We start from the raw sequence: 13521 nt of genomic DNA on the forward strand, positions 1-13521 counted from the left end.
AATCGGCCTTATGGTGGCGCTAGAAGAGGGCCATGTGAGAAATGAGGGGTGGGGTCTCCGCGCCGGCAAGGCGGACGAATAGGTACCGGCCCCGGCTGTCCCGGTCGCTCCTAGCCGGAGTTACGGCATTTTATGTGAGCTGCAGTGTAGGGGGTCCTCCACTGGGGGCGCCACCACTTTTGCATCCGTTCTGGAGCACCAGGAGTCGGTGGTCCCCGGGAATTCCCCGTGAGCAGCCCCGTTGGGGTGGTCATTTGGTCAGTTTAGCACATTTGGTCATTTTTTACATCTGGGGGTCCCCCAGGGACCTGGGGGTCCCTGGAGCTCCGGGGGTCCTTGGAGGTTGTAGTTTGGCAGGTAAGGAGTGTGTGTGCACAATTTGGCATGGATCGGGGCAACGGTTGCGGAGATATGAGCAGGGCAAGAGTGTGACGTGTGAGGTGTGACAGACAGACGGAGGGAGTTACTGACACTTTGTGCAGGGTTTGATAGTAAAGTGCGACCTACGGTCGCAACAAGTATTTTTGGGTATAATAAAAAAAAAACAATTAGAGATGAATGTGAGAGGGATATTTTGAGAGTTATGATTGTGAGCTAATCTCTGTGTGTGTGTGTGTGTGTGTGTGTGTGTGTGTGTGTGTGTGTGTGTGTGTGTGTGTGTGTGTGTGTGTGTGTGTGTGTGTGTGTAATTGTCTGCTATATGCATATTATGGCATAATGATTTCAGACACTGTGCTTCAAACAACATCTAGAAGAAATGAAGGCCAAATAAGTGTCACCAAGGCTCAACATCTTGCTGGTACTTCCTGGAGAGGACCCTGGCCTGAAGACATGTCTACGGACACATGGCTGCATGGTGGCATCCTGGAAGCAGGAGTGGGAGGTCTCGCACCAATCTATGATCTCTACATCTGAGATCTATGAAGAAGTGTGGGCCTGGCAGACAGCGCAGCATGCGAGTGCAGACAGGGAGCTTGAGCAGACTGGCAAACACATCATTACCAAATCCTGATGTTGCACCTTCAGTGTTCATACACCCAGGTTTGTCCCATCTACATTATTCAACCATTTACTGGTTGTATCTGAGACGTTCTTTTGATGAGAAATGTCTACTAATAACAGTAGAATGAAAATAAATATATAGCTCCACAACTATAGTCGAATTGTCGACTACTTCACGTAAGTAGTCGACAACTGTTATAATTCAATAGCTGTGAATGCTTTTCTATGCCCATGTGTATGGTGATGGTCATGTGCATATATGTGACCGACTGACTTAAAACTCAAGGGAGTGTGGTGTGGTGCCCGCTGTCAAGTTTTTTGGATATCCAGTTGTTGTCCAGCACCGCCGTTTCAACCAATATGCCCACATGGGCATCCCAATGTATGGGCATAATACTGTATACATTACTGATGACATCAGGGATCTCTCCATATATGGGCATAAAAGGGACAAGGACTGACGGATACAGAGATCTCCATATATGAGCATAAAACTTGATAAAAGTGACACAGACAAATGCCACAATGACTCAGACATATTGGTCGGAACGGCAGTGCGACGTAGGTGTTCGGGCCGCTACTACGCCGCTAGATAGTAGTACTATAGTAGCTACTTAGTATGCAGCCCAAACCTCTAGTAGTGAAAGGAGCCTATCAGTCTAGACCCCAAGGTCTCACCTGACGGTGCCTCGGTCCCATCAGGTGAGACCCACACTTGACAAAGGCCATTAAAATGTTGTCTTAAGCAGTGATTCCAAAACATATTTTTTTATTTCAAGGACACCCAGGTATACATTAGACCACAGACCCCCCAATCACTTTAGAGTTGAAGACCTGCAAGGGACCAGTTGAATAATTTAGAAGGGGACCCACTGGAACCCCTTCAAGGACCCCTGGGAGTCCCCGGACCTGATCTTGAGAGCAGATTCGAGACAGCCACTCGTGTGTGTGTGTGTGTGTGTGTGTGTGTGTGTGTGTGTGTGTGTGTGTGTGTGTGTGCGCGCACACGCAGGTGTGTCATAGTGGGAGTGATGTGAGAATAGTGTGACTCCCTTCTTTCCCATGGCTGATAAATGTACACTCCCTGGCCAGTGTGCGTTCAGATTGACTGACCATGAACCTGCATCCATGGCAGCTGTTCGTAGCCGTCGGTAAGTAAACTACACATTTCTCGGTGCCGAATTAACTTTATTGTCGCGTCACAGGTTTACTGGTGTAAAGAAGTGTGAGAAATACGTTTTTGTGCGAGCTCCATCGTAATTGTGGTTTTCAGAAAGAGAAAATAAGAGGTGGGGGATCAGGGAGAGCAAGGAAGAATAAACTGTAAAGAAAAACATGTCAAGGAGGGGCAAACATCTACATCTATACACATAGCATAAACCAGCAGGTACAGTATTTACACGAGGTAAGACATAAGGTTCAAAAGTGTATCAACGCATTGTCAGGTTCACATAGAATACTGTATTATATGACTGGAAGCTTATGTTATTAAACGGGTGCAGGGTTAGAATGAATACTTTGTGTTTGGATTTGTGTGCTTTCTTAAAGTGGTTCACAAACATTTTTATGTAACATTGATGTGTTTTTGGCTGTGGAATTCCATTTGAAAACCCTAACCCCCATGAAAGAAGATTCAAAACTATTTGTACAGAATCATACAGCTGTGTGTACTGTAGGTGGAGAGATCACAATGGAGAAAGTTTATTATAATTTAGCAGTAGAATTATCAATAATTCTTTCTCCCCTGGAAACCCCTCAAGGACCCTTGGGTGTCCCCGGACCCTATTTTTAGAACCACTGTTTTATTAGACAATGCTGCAACTGTGTTTGTAGATGTGCATACTGCTATACTGCATTACACATACAGATCACTGCTGTAGTGTGAAAACCTTGTATGTCCAAAACTGTAGCTTTTCAGGAAATGGGGAAAGAACCTGTGTATTTATTTATTGTCGACTTTTCATTGGTTCAATATGTGTAAAACACACACACACACACACACACACACACACACACACACACACACACACACACACACACACACACACACACACACTTTAATTTTCACTTTAAAAGCTTTGGAGAATAGTGAAAATAGCACATCTACAAACTCACAATCTACCTTTGCATGACACGACAAAGTAGGGCATAGTTATATAACATATCATAACAAAAAAAGTTGAAAGAATTCTCCCTGACAACGCGATGTACAGTATTCTACATATACGTATTTGCACATAGTACCCTTGAGTGGATATGTATTGTCAATATACAGTATTATATATTAAGAATGTATGTTTTTATTTATTTACTGTATAATTTACAATAACAAACTTAAACTTAAATTACTGATAATTGAAATAATTTTATTTCACAGCATTTCTCTCAAGAGGTAAATGTTCTTTCTCTGCCAACAATGAACAAAGAAACGATGATTCAGCATAGGAAATGTTGCTTGCTTTGATAATCATAGCCTTCTGGTGGAACCAAATGGACCCATTTGTAACCCTGACAGTGTACAATTGGAACCAAATGGACCTGTAACCAAATGTACACTCTCAGAGTTAAATGGATATACAAGAAGAGTGGGCACCTAAACACTATGCACATCAGCGTTAAATTGTTTTGTTTCCAAAATGCAAAAGAAAGAATTTCGAAAATGGTTTTAAGTAATGTGAAGTATATGTGATTTAAATGCAAGTTATGCCTACATTTACCCTTCAACTTCTTGTTTATGCCAGCAATGACTCGCTAACCACAGGTTTTGTAGCAATTTGTAGCAATTGTAGAAAATATTAGGCCTTGAATGTCAAACGGTCAGACCATTCCACATTATTTTTTTACACTTGGTAAATAAATAGCCAATTTAACATTGATGTGCCCACATAGCCTGACATGACTATAGTATATATATATATATATATATATATATATATATATATATATATATATATATATATATATATAAATATATATACATAATATTAATATATAAATATTTTATCTCTGGCAGTTTCGTCTGGTTTCCAGGCTAGTGCCCGCAATGTTTGGTTACAGAGTTAAATAAAATTTGACTGTGCAGGATGCTTCTTTTTTGGTGTATGGTTGAGCTGTGACTCTCATAGTGAAATATTATAATAATATAATACAGTGGTTCTCAAAGTGGATTTCAGGGGTTCTCTAGGTTCCTTTGCGGGGGTCTAAATTGACCCTTACAAGTCTGTAACTCTGACAGTGTACAAATGGAACCAAACTGTCAGAGTTAAGGGGAGACCTTGCAATTTGAAAGTTTGAGAAACACTGATATAATATAATATAGTCTTGCAATGAACCAACTGTACACTCTCAGACTTAAGTTAACACTGAGTAATTTGACTATGCAGGCTGCATCTTCTGGTGTATGGCAGAGCCGTGCGCCACTGAGGGGAGACGCTGTGCATTTAAGCTTGACAGGCAGAAGGTACACAACGCCTCCATCCAGGCTGGCAAAGTGAGCGCCGACGGCTCAGAACAGACATGCACACACACTGACTGCTGTGTGGCCTACTACGCTCTGCTCAAGGGCCAGCACCAGCCTGTGCTCCAAGTGATGGGTAAGCAGTGGTGGACAAAGTAGTACTCAACCCTGGCACTTGACCTGGAACGCATCATTATGCATTATTACTTTAACCATTATTTTATGCTTAAAAAAAAAATAGCAGGTATGTGCCGATTGATCGGTGAGTGATCGCGATCGGCCGATAATGCCTCTATCGGCTAGATCAGCTATTTTCACAATATTTATCTGTTGGACTGAATGTAACCTCAGCTTCAGCTCCTACAAGTTGAATTGGATACTAACGGACCTCAGCCTGCAATCTCCTAATGTTTATACTTAAAGGGGCCCCACCATGCTTTTCAAAATATATATTTTATATAAATATTGGTCCATAATACAGTTTTATACAGGTTTTAGCCTAAACAACCCCTCGGATATTTAAATTTCATGTTCTGTCTGTTTCTAATTCCAAGTCATTTCAGATGCAATACCAAAATGCCCTTTGTTGGCAACGGGGTGCTGTCTTTGGGCTAAAATTTGAACAATACAGAGAAGATTAGCATGGTACCACCGAGTATTTAAAGGGGAAGACCACCCATTTTCAATATTGAACTATGTCATTATATATTAGGGCTGGGATGCGATTAAAACGTTTAATCTAATTAATTACAGGCTCTGTGATTAATTAATCACAATTAATCACATTTTAATCGCACATCGATATTTGACCTGAGAAGCTTTTTTTTTTTCAAGTAAAACACATTTTTGTTGTATGAGTGAGTTTTTTAAATCTCAATTTCGCATCCACTGGGCCAAGCAAAGTGCTCTGATCGGCTACTTCTCCCTTTGCGTTTGTTGTCTCTTCTTGGTTGGTGCATTGCTATGATCGGTATGCCCGAAACTGAAGGTTCTTTGGTGCAAAAACTAAGTGCGATTAAAATTTATAATAGTTTAAGCATAAAATAATGGTTAAAGTTGTTCCAGGTCTTAATGGGTTAAGTCAAAGTATATCCTGGTCAAATATAACTCGACAACCAGCTAAAGTTTCTCAGTCAAATTCTGTACTTGAAGATCAGTGTTGGTGGTTAAATCATGTACTTTTCCCCTTCCTTGAAATGTAGTGAAATCACAAGTACAATATATGTCTTTGAAATAGTACAGTGAAAGTCTCCAAGTATTAAAAAATACAAATACTCAAGTACAGATACTCAATGACATTACTTAAGAACAATATTCAAATACTTTGTACTTTTTCACTGCTGATTTTCACAGTGCATGAAGGACAAGAACTTTCCATATAACATGTTTAATTTGAAGGACCCTTTTTAGTTTTTAAATCAGTTCACCTTGAACATTCCCTATGAAACAGAACGACAGAACGAAGCAACCCCCAGAGAATCCCCCTTCCCACCCTTTCCTTCTTCTCTTATCCATTTATCTCCCATTCCTACATCTCCTTCCCTTTATCCCATTCTCCACTTTCTTCAATAAACTGTTATCTGAAACTTTGTCAAAGCCTCTGCGTCCAGTCCTTCACTCCCCTGAAGATACAACACCTGGCGAGCCACCAGTAAGGGTTCATTTGGTTCCTAATTATCAATAATTTCCCTGGAGACCCATGCACTGGAACTCCCCACCTGGGGATCCCCAGACGTACACCTAAAATGGCAGATCTACAAACTCCCTGCTCACAATGACGTGCATGAGTTTGCAGAGCTGCTATGTTAGACGTGCGACACAAGCATAGCATCTTACCTTTCAAAGTATTTATTTGGTGCCCAAAAAACGGTCCAGTTGTCCCATTTTCTAGCTTCAAAGTCCATTTCTTCGCAAATAAATACTTTGAAAGGTAGCCGTTTTACACCAACATTCTCCTTTAAGGAGCAGCTTTTAACGTGTAAATGGTGCATTTATATAGCGCCTTTATCCAAGGCGCTTTACAGAGATTGTGCATTACATTCACACACACATTCATACACCGATGGTGAAGGAAACCATGCAAGGCACCAACCTGCTCACCGGGAGCAACTAGGGGTTCAGACTTTTGCTCAAGGACTCTTCGACACTAACTCTGGGGGAGCTCGGGATTGAACTGGGAACCCTTCGGGAACCCTCCGTGTTTTAATGATGGTTTCTCTACCCCTGAGCCACTGCCTCCCCTGTGTGTGATCACTGATTTGTCTGTCCTCCTGATTTGTCTTTTGCAGCTTGTACTGCGATTCAGGAATCTTGTCCAGATCCAGTCTGCAAGGGCTTCATACGCCGTGGTGTAATTCTTAAGTGTGTGTGCAACACAGACCTCTGTAACGCACAGCTGACATGGAGCCCAGAGGACAAACAGCCCGACTCTTATTCTAAAGGTATTAAAATTAGTACCTTTTTTAAAAATTTAACTTTCAAACTCACGCATATATAGATCATTGTGATTGTGTATTATCATTATGTCAAATGTTTCATTGGCCTATTAAGAATGTGGGCCACATACATTGTTTTATTTTATTTATTTACTTTTTCTGTTCTGTTCTGTTCTGTTCTGTTGTTAACTTTACATCACAACAAAGTATATTACTGTTCCAAAAGAAATGTCACTTGCTTTTTGGAAAATTCATGAAGACTATGTTCATATAACTTTGTTGCAAATGCCTGAAAGTACTTTACAAGTTCAAGTCTCTTGAAACAGCAGGAGTTCCCAATAATATTTATACCATCGTCCTACTGTATGTGTTGCACACTGAGAATTGCAGCAGATCTACAAGCTCAGCGTGATCAGGATTTGGGGGGACAGCTTGTTTACTGTTGTCTGTCTGTCTGTCTCTTTGTTCACAGTTGCTTTCATTGTTATTCCCGTTGGAATCTTTCTGGTCCTGTGCATGGTGGCTGTCATTGTCAAGTGGAGACGCCATTTTAATGATACCGGTAAGAGCCATAATGTTTAAAAGCAATCTTGTATTATTTTTGCAGTATTTCAAAATGTTTTCTATTTGCATTGAAAAAACGTGGTGCATTTCATTCACTTAATAGAAAAATGTCCACCGTGTGGATATGGTCTAGCAGTGATTCTAAACCTTTTTCAATTGCTGGACCCCCAGTTTGAAATGCATTAGGCCGCCTGATATGACTTTTTTAACTAGCCTACAGTAACTCTCAGTATGCTGTATTTCAGTGATATATACTGTATCTTGGTTAAAAACAAATAGCTTTTTGTTAAAATCGCAAAGCTCTATTTTCTGATAGTGATTATTGCTAGGGTATTTGTTCAGTCTCCCCATCTCGCCATATGTATCATGAATGTTACAAAAAAGCTTACAGCTTGTTTACATTGCGGTCCTCAGACCAAATGAGTGTACACATTTACACTCTCTGAGCTACTGTATAGCTCCATAAGTGTCAATTTGGTTCCTAACTATCAATCATTTAGCTGGGGACCCACGGCACTCCTCAAGGACCGCTGGGGGTCCCCGGGACCCATGTTGAGTAGCAGTGTCCTATAGTACTGTCCAAGGCTACAAGTGTGAGATTACAGCTGATGTTTACAAGTGTGGGTTGGACACACACAGAAGAGTCTGTTGTCTTGATTCTTCATATTTTTTAAACAACCCAGCCACTACTGCCACCCCCATACTTTTCTCATTCATCTTGGGAAAAAAGACTTCACAGGAATAAAGCAAAGGCGAATGACTCGACTATCTCAACACTGAATGACTTGGACATGTGTTCTTATCAGAAGGGCTATACAAGCAATTACTGACAAAAGCAATGCTTCTATATCAAACACCTTTTAGACATATTTCCATTTTTCCCATCTTTAACTTTGGCATTGGTTCACTCGTTTCTGCTGTGAGCTGACCTTGGTGCACAACTGTACTCCCTTTTTATAAGTCCATTTCTTCGTTACTTTGAAGTATCACTCCAGCACTTTTCTAGTTTTCAACCAGGATTTGCTGGTTGAAAATTGGAATGAATGAATACATCATCCATAGTTTTTATTTTCTCTAGCAATTAATTTGCTCACAATCACTATTATGATCTCAGATCTCCACAATGATCCTATTATATCACTGGAATCGTCTACGATTGACTGCGAAGACATAGAGCTACAACAGGTAGGAGAAGGACTGAATTTTATTCCATGTTCAATAGTCTTGATGTACGTATAATGTTATAGCAGGATTTTGATTGGTGGCACTTGATTAGTGCTTTAGATTGAACTTTTTCTCTGAAGTAGCAGGTATCTCATGTGTTATCTATTATCTGTTCTGTTTTGTGTTAATCATTTTTAGATTGTGGGTCGTGGCTGTTTTGCAACAGTGTGGCAGGGGAAGTATCAGGGATCTTTGGTGGCAGTGAAGGTGTTCCCTGCAGCCAGAAAGCGTGAGTTCACCTCGGAGAAGGACGTTTATGAACTTCCACTGCTGAATCACGCTGGGATTGTCCAATTCCTGGGTGCTGGGAGCAAACTGGAGGGTGGAGAGTGGATGATCGTTCTGGAACTGGCTGCCAAGGTTATTATACATTTGTTTTGCATTTATTCATTCGTTTCTATTTCTATTTTGGCTTTTTAGTTTTCAATTTCAGTTATGTTGTGGTTTGTTTTTAAGTGGGTTTGGTTTAGTTTTTATTGGTTTTAGTGTTGAATTTGTACTGTATGTTGGCTATTTTCACAATTTATTAAGAATAATATTGGAAACTGACAAAGACTAAAACTTTGAGCATCAAAGTTAAGCAAATTTGAGCTATCATTCGAGCATTACATGATGTCAAATGATGACTGAGTTTATCATTTGAGCATGAGCCATGCTGTCTACGACGGCAAACTGATTTTGAATAATTTTTGTCCCTGAATAAGCATCTTTGGTGTCTTGTTGGTGATAGGGTTCCCTCCATTCCTTCCTTTCTGAGACGACTAGTGACTGGGTGTCATCACTGAAGTTGTCCCAGTCTCTGTCACAGGGACTGGCCTACCTTCACTCTGACCTTCACAGACAGGGTAATAAGAAATAAGACCAGAGAACAAGGTGTGTGTGTGTGTGTGTGTGTGTGTGTGTGTGTGTGTGTGTGCGCGCGCGTGCGCGCGCGTGTGTGTGTGTGTGTGTGTGTGTGTGTGTGTGTGTGTGTGTGTGTGTGTGTGTGTGTGTGTGTGTGTGTGTGCGCGTGGGTAGTGGTCGTAAAAACTCTTAAGACTCATTGTATATTTCATTGTCCACTTTATACTTCAATGTACGGTACATCAGTTGCAGATCAAGAGGAGATCTATACAAGCTCACACTGGGTTGCAGTGTGATGCTTTGTTAGCTTAGTTTGTAGATCTGCTGTTCTTACTATTTTGGATAGATTTTGAGAATGTGTGAAGGTTCGTGCCAATAATGACGTTCCCAAAATAGGGACGCCAGCCTGAAAGTGGTTAAAGAAATCCAGATCACCAGTATATGCAAAATATTTCTGTGTATATATTTTTTAATTGTTGAACATGTGCACATACTCTGCAGGTGTGCACAAACCTGCCGTGGCCCACAGAGACCTCAGCAGTGCCAATGTGCTTGTGAGAGCAGATGGCTCCTGTGCCCTGGGTGACTTTGGCTTTTCCACCATCATGGGCCCAGGCACCGGGCATCACAGCTGGCAGTGCCATTCAGACAACACAGCGGTAAGCTCCACACGCAGCCATCGTCCTTTTTGATGTACTGGTGTATGAGACAACAGTACATCATAGATTGATAAAAGAAGAATGTAGACCTACTTTATTGCACGTTGCATCTAGTGCAAGGGTCATCAACCTTTTCAGGCCAAGGACCCCTTAGTTGAGAGAGAGATGAAGCAGGGACCCCCCACAACCTTTTCATAGATTCCATATAGTTCATTGTTTGACAGCACAATTTTCACTCTGTAATTAGTCGTCTCTTTTTCCCCTCTACGCCAAAGCTCTTTGCCAAAAAATAGCTGATCTACAAGCTCACAACGCCTAACAGCGTGAGGCGTTGTTAGAATAAGGACACTAGGGTTCAAGTGGTTAAAATATAATTAAAAAAAATGTGTCTACCACACAAAGATTTGGAGGACCTCCTATAGTAACTCTGAGGACCCCCTACTCTGAGGACCCCCTAAGGGTCCTGGACCCCTGTTGAAGACCCCTGATCTAGTGCATTGTAATGAGCTACTTCTATCAACTCTCTCTCCATCTCCAGCTTCATCGAAGGGGTACTTTGCGCTACATGCCCCCAGAGATCCTGGAGGGCTCTGTGCACCTGAGCCATATCTGGTGTTTCCAGCAGGCGGATATGTATGCTCTGGGTCTGCTGCTCTGGGAGATCTGGATGCGCTGCTCAGATCTGTTTGAGGGTAAAACATTTTGTCTGTGTAAACTCTGTGGTCTATAGCAGTGATTCTCAAACGTTTTCATATCAAGGACCCCCACATTAATAATGTGAGAGATCTGCTATTTTCGCTAGTTTTGTGTGACACTCTTGGATAATAAAGTAGAGCATTCAGGTTTCAGCAATGAATTGTATATAGGGTTAAAGCATTGATTTTGATTCTGTTAACACATTTAGCTGAGGAATCCCTTTAAGGACCCCAACCCCACTTTTAGAACCACTGTTCTATACAAAAATATGTTACTATATATGAAGGTTTGCAGTTATACCATATCTACCCCTGATCTTGTTTGTGTAACTCAGATAGTGGCCTGGTCCTTGCCTAGACATAACCACCCTCTCCAGTGATGGAGAAGTACTTTGGAATAGTTTTAACTTAACTTATAGCATATGCTGATTGAAATAAGACTATTCTGACTTTCATACAATCAACAACTGTATTACTTTTTGTATCTATGGTCAAGAATGTGGGTATAAAGTTTAACCTGCAAGGGATATTTCACCTTTTTTTTAAAGACTGGATCAGGCAATTTATCGTCTGATCAGGCTTTTGGGAACACCCCAGACAGTTTTTAAGTTGCTTGATTCAGTATTTAGATATTTGATATTCATTTTATCAGACCTCCTGATACAACTTCCTATACAAATCCATTGTAACTTCAAACTCCATTTTAACCATGATAGATTAATCAAAAACACCCGTTCTTGGTTCTGCTGACTCATACTGTCCTCCTAATACGTGAGCTGGCCGTGTTTTTTCAATTACTTTTTTAATTTATTTTTAATAATTCTTTTGGAAAATGAAAATAATTAAACTGGCTACACTAAAGAAATTAAATAAGGAGGACAGTATGAGTCACCAGAACCAAGAACGTGTGTTTTTGATTAATCTAGCATGGTTAAAATGGAGTTTGAAGTTACAATGGGTTTGTATAGGAAGGGGGCGTGTCTGATAAAATGAATATCAAATTGAATCAAGCAACTTAAAAACTGCCTGATTAGATGATAAAATTACCATTTTTTTTAAAAAGTGAAAATCCCTTTAACTGCCCATTCCTTTCTGGTGAAATGTCTCCATCTGCAGGCAGACCAGTGCCTCAGCATTACATGCCTTATGAAGCTGAACTTGGAGCCAGTGTAATGCAAGACTCCCTAGTCCAGTATGTGTCTCAGGGGAATAGGCCCTCCATACCCCCGCACTGGGAAGAGATTCCCCAGGTATAATTCCACAAATTGCACAGTAAAATTATCCATGTTAAAATCGCTCAGAGAGTGTTAAAGTGAACCAAACACTCTCAGAGTGAAATAAACATAACTTTGATAACATTAAAAACGTATATATGTATTTACATGTGTAAATGTTGTGGATATTGAATCAATAAACAATGTACATGTGTTAACTATAACTATCCATGTCCAACTGGATGTTATTTTCAGGTAATTGCACTGCAGGAAATAATGGAAGACTGTTGGGATCACGAACCGCAAGCCAGGCTGACCGCTCAGTGTGTGGCGGACAGATTACTCTCTCTCAGTCCTCTGGAGTCGGAGATGTCCGTCCTGAAGGAAAAGGATTGTCATTTTTAAAACAAAATGCCAGACGCCAGGTTAGGTGTGTAATCTGTTATAGATTATAACACATATTTGTGTCCCCTTTAGTTGTTGGGGTATATTTCCTATAGTACATTTGCACATAGAATGTGCCCTCTGCATTTACCCATCCTAACTGTTAGAGCATTAAGGCACCCAGGGGTTAGGGGTCAAGTGCCTTGCTCAGGGACACATTGGGCGAACCGGGGTACAGACCTGTGACTTTCTGATTCCCAGATCCAGGCCAATCTACGTACTGTATCTAACCCAGTAGCCCAGTGGTTTTCGACCCTTTTCATATCAAGGTCCATTATTTATTCAGCTTTTGAGCCACGCAACACCATTTGATGAGATTTAGCATTTCAGACCCAAGATTTTGAATATTTTGTTATTGTTTGATAAGATTTTGTCCACACTTCCATGCTGTATTGATGTGGTACCATAGGAGAGATAACAGGCAAACGTTGATCAAAATTACAATTCTTCTACATTCTCTAATTCACCCTTTGTCAAGTCCCGCCCGTTGTCCCGCCCCTCTTCACACCCATTGGTTGCTGTGTCTTGGTGGGACACTCCATCCACTACCATTTTAATTCAGTTGCTTTGTAATGTTATTCTGTGTGTTCAATTCTAATTTCAAACTTGGTTTCAGTAAAATGGAGCTGCTCAGTGGCAGTATAGTGACTCAGCATGTTTTTAAATGTTGTTATTTCTCTAAAGATTACTGTATGTTTTAGCAAATTCAACATGGACGGGTCCATTTGGTTTCATTTTTCACTCTCAAGAGGTCAATAAGGGTCCATTTGGTTACCAACTCCATCATTTAGCTGGGGGACCACCTGGAACCTCCTCAAGGAGTACCACTGGTTAAAAACCACTGCACTAGCCTATGGCTGGCCCCTTCAGCTACTATGTTAGCCTGACTGCAAGCGTCAGACTTTTCACACACTACACCACCCACCAACAGGGGGTGGTACTGTGCGGACTGATTTATCAGGCTAATACTATGTATGATTTGTG

At 41.0% G+C, this 13521-nt stretch overlaps 1 protein-coding gene across 1 annotated transcript; it reads left to right on the plus strand.

The window, feature by feature from the left end:
- Positions 1–2116: 2116 nt before the first annotated feature.
- Positions 2117–12498, plus strand: LOC308287110 (bone morphogenetic protein receptor type-2-like; the record flags this gene model as incomplete). Its single annotated transcript, XM_080728230.1, has 9 exons — positions 2117–2153; positions 4386–4595; positions 8573–8643; positions 8821–9042; positions 9413–9527; positions 10027–10184; positions 10723–10876; positions 11996–12129; positions 12349–12498. The coding sequence occupies 9 exons, from the start codon at positions 2117–2119 to the stop codon at positions 12496–12498; spliced, it is 1251 nt and encodes a 416-aa protein (XP_080584356.1).
- Positions 12499–13521: the final 1023 nt, after the last annotated feature.

The sequence above is a fragment of the Nannobrachium achirus genome (assembly GCF_963921795.1).
Source record: "Nannobrachium achirus genome assembly, chromosome: 6".
Taxonomy (NCBI): domain Eukaryota; kingdom Metazoa; phylum Chordata; class Actinopteri; order Myctophiformes; family Myctophidae; genus Nannobrachium; species Nannobrachium achirus.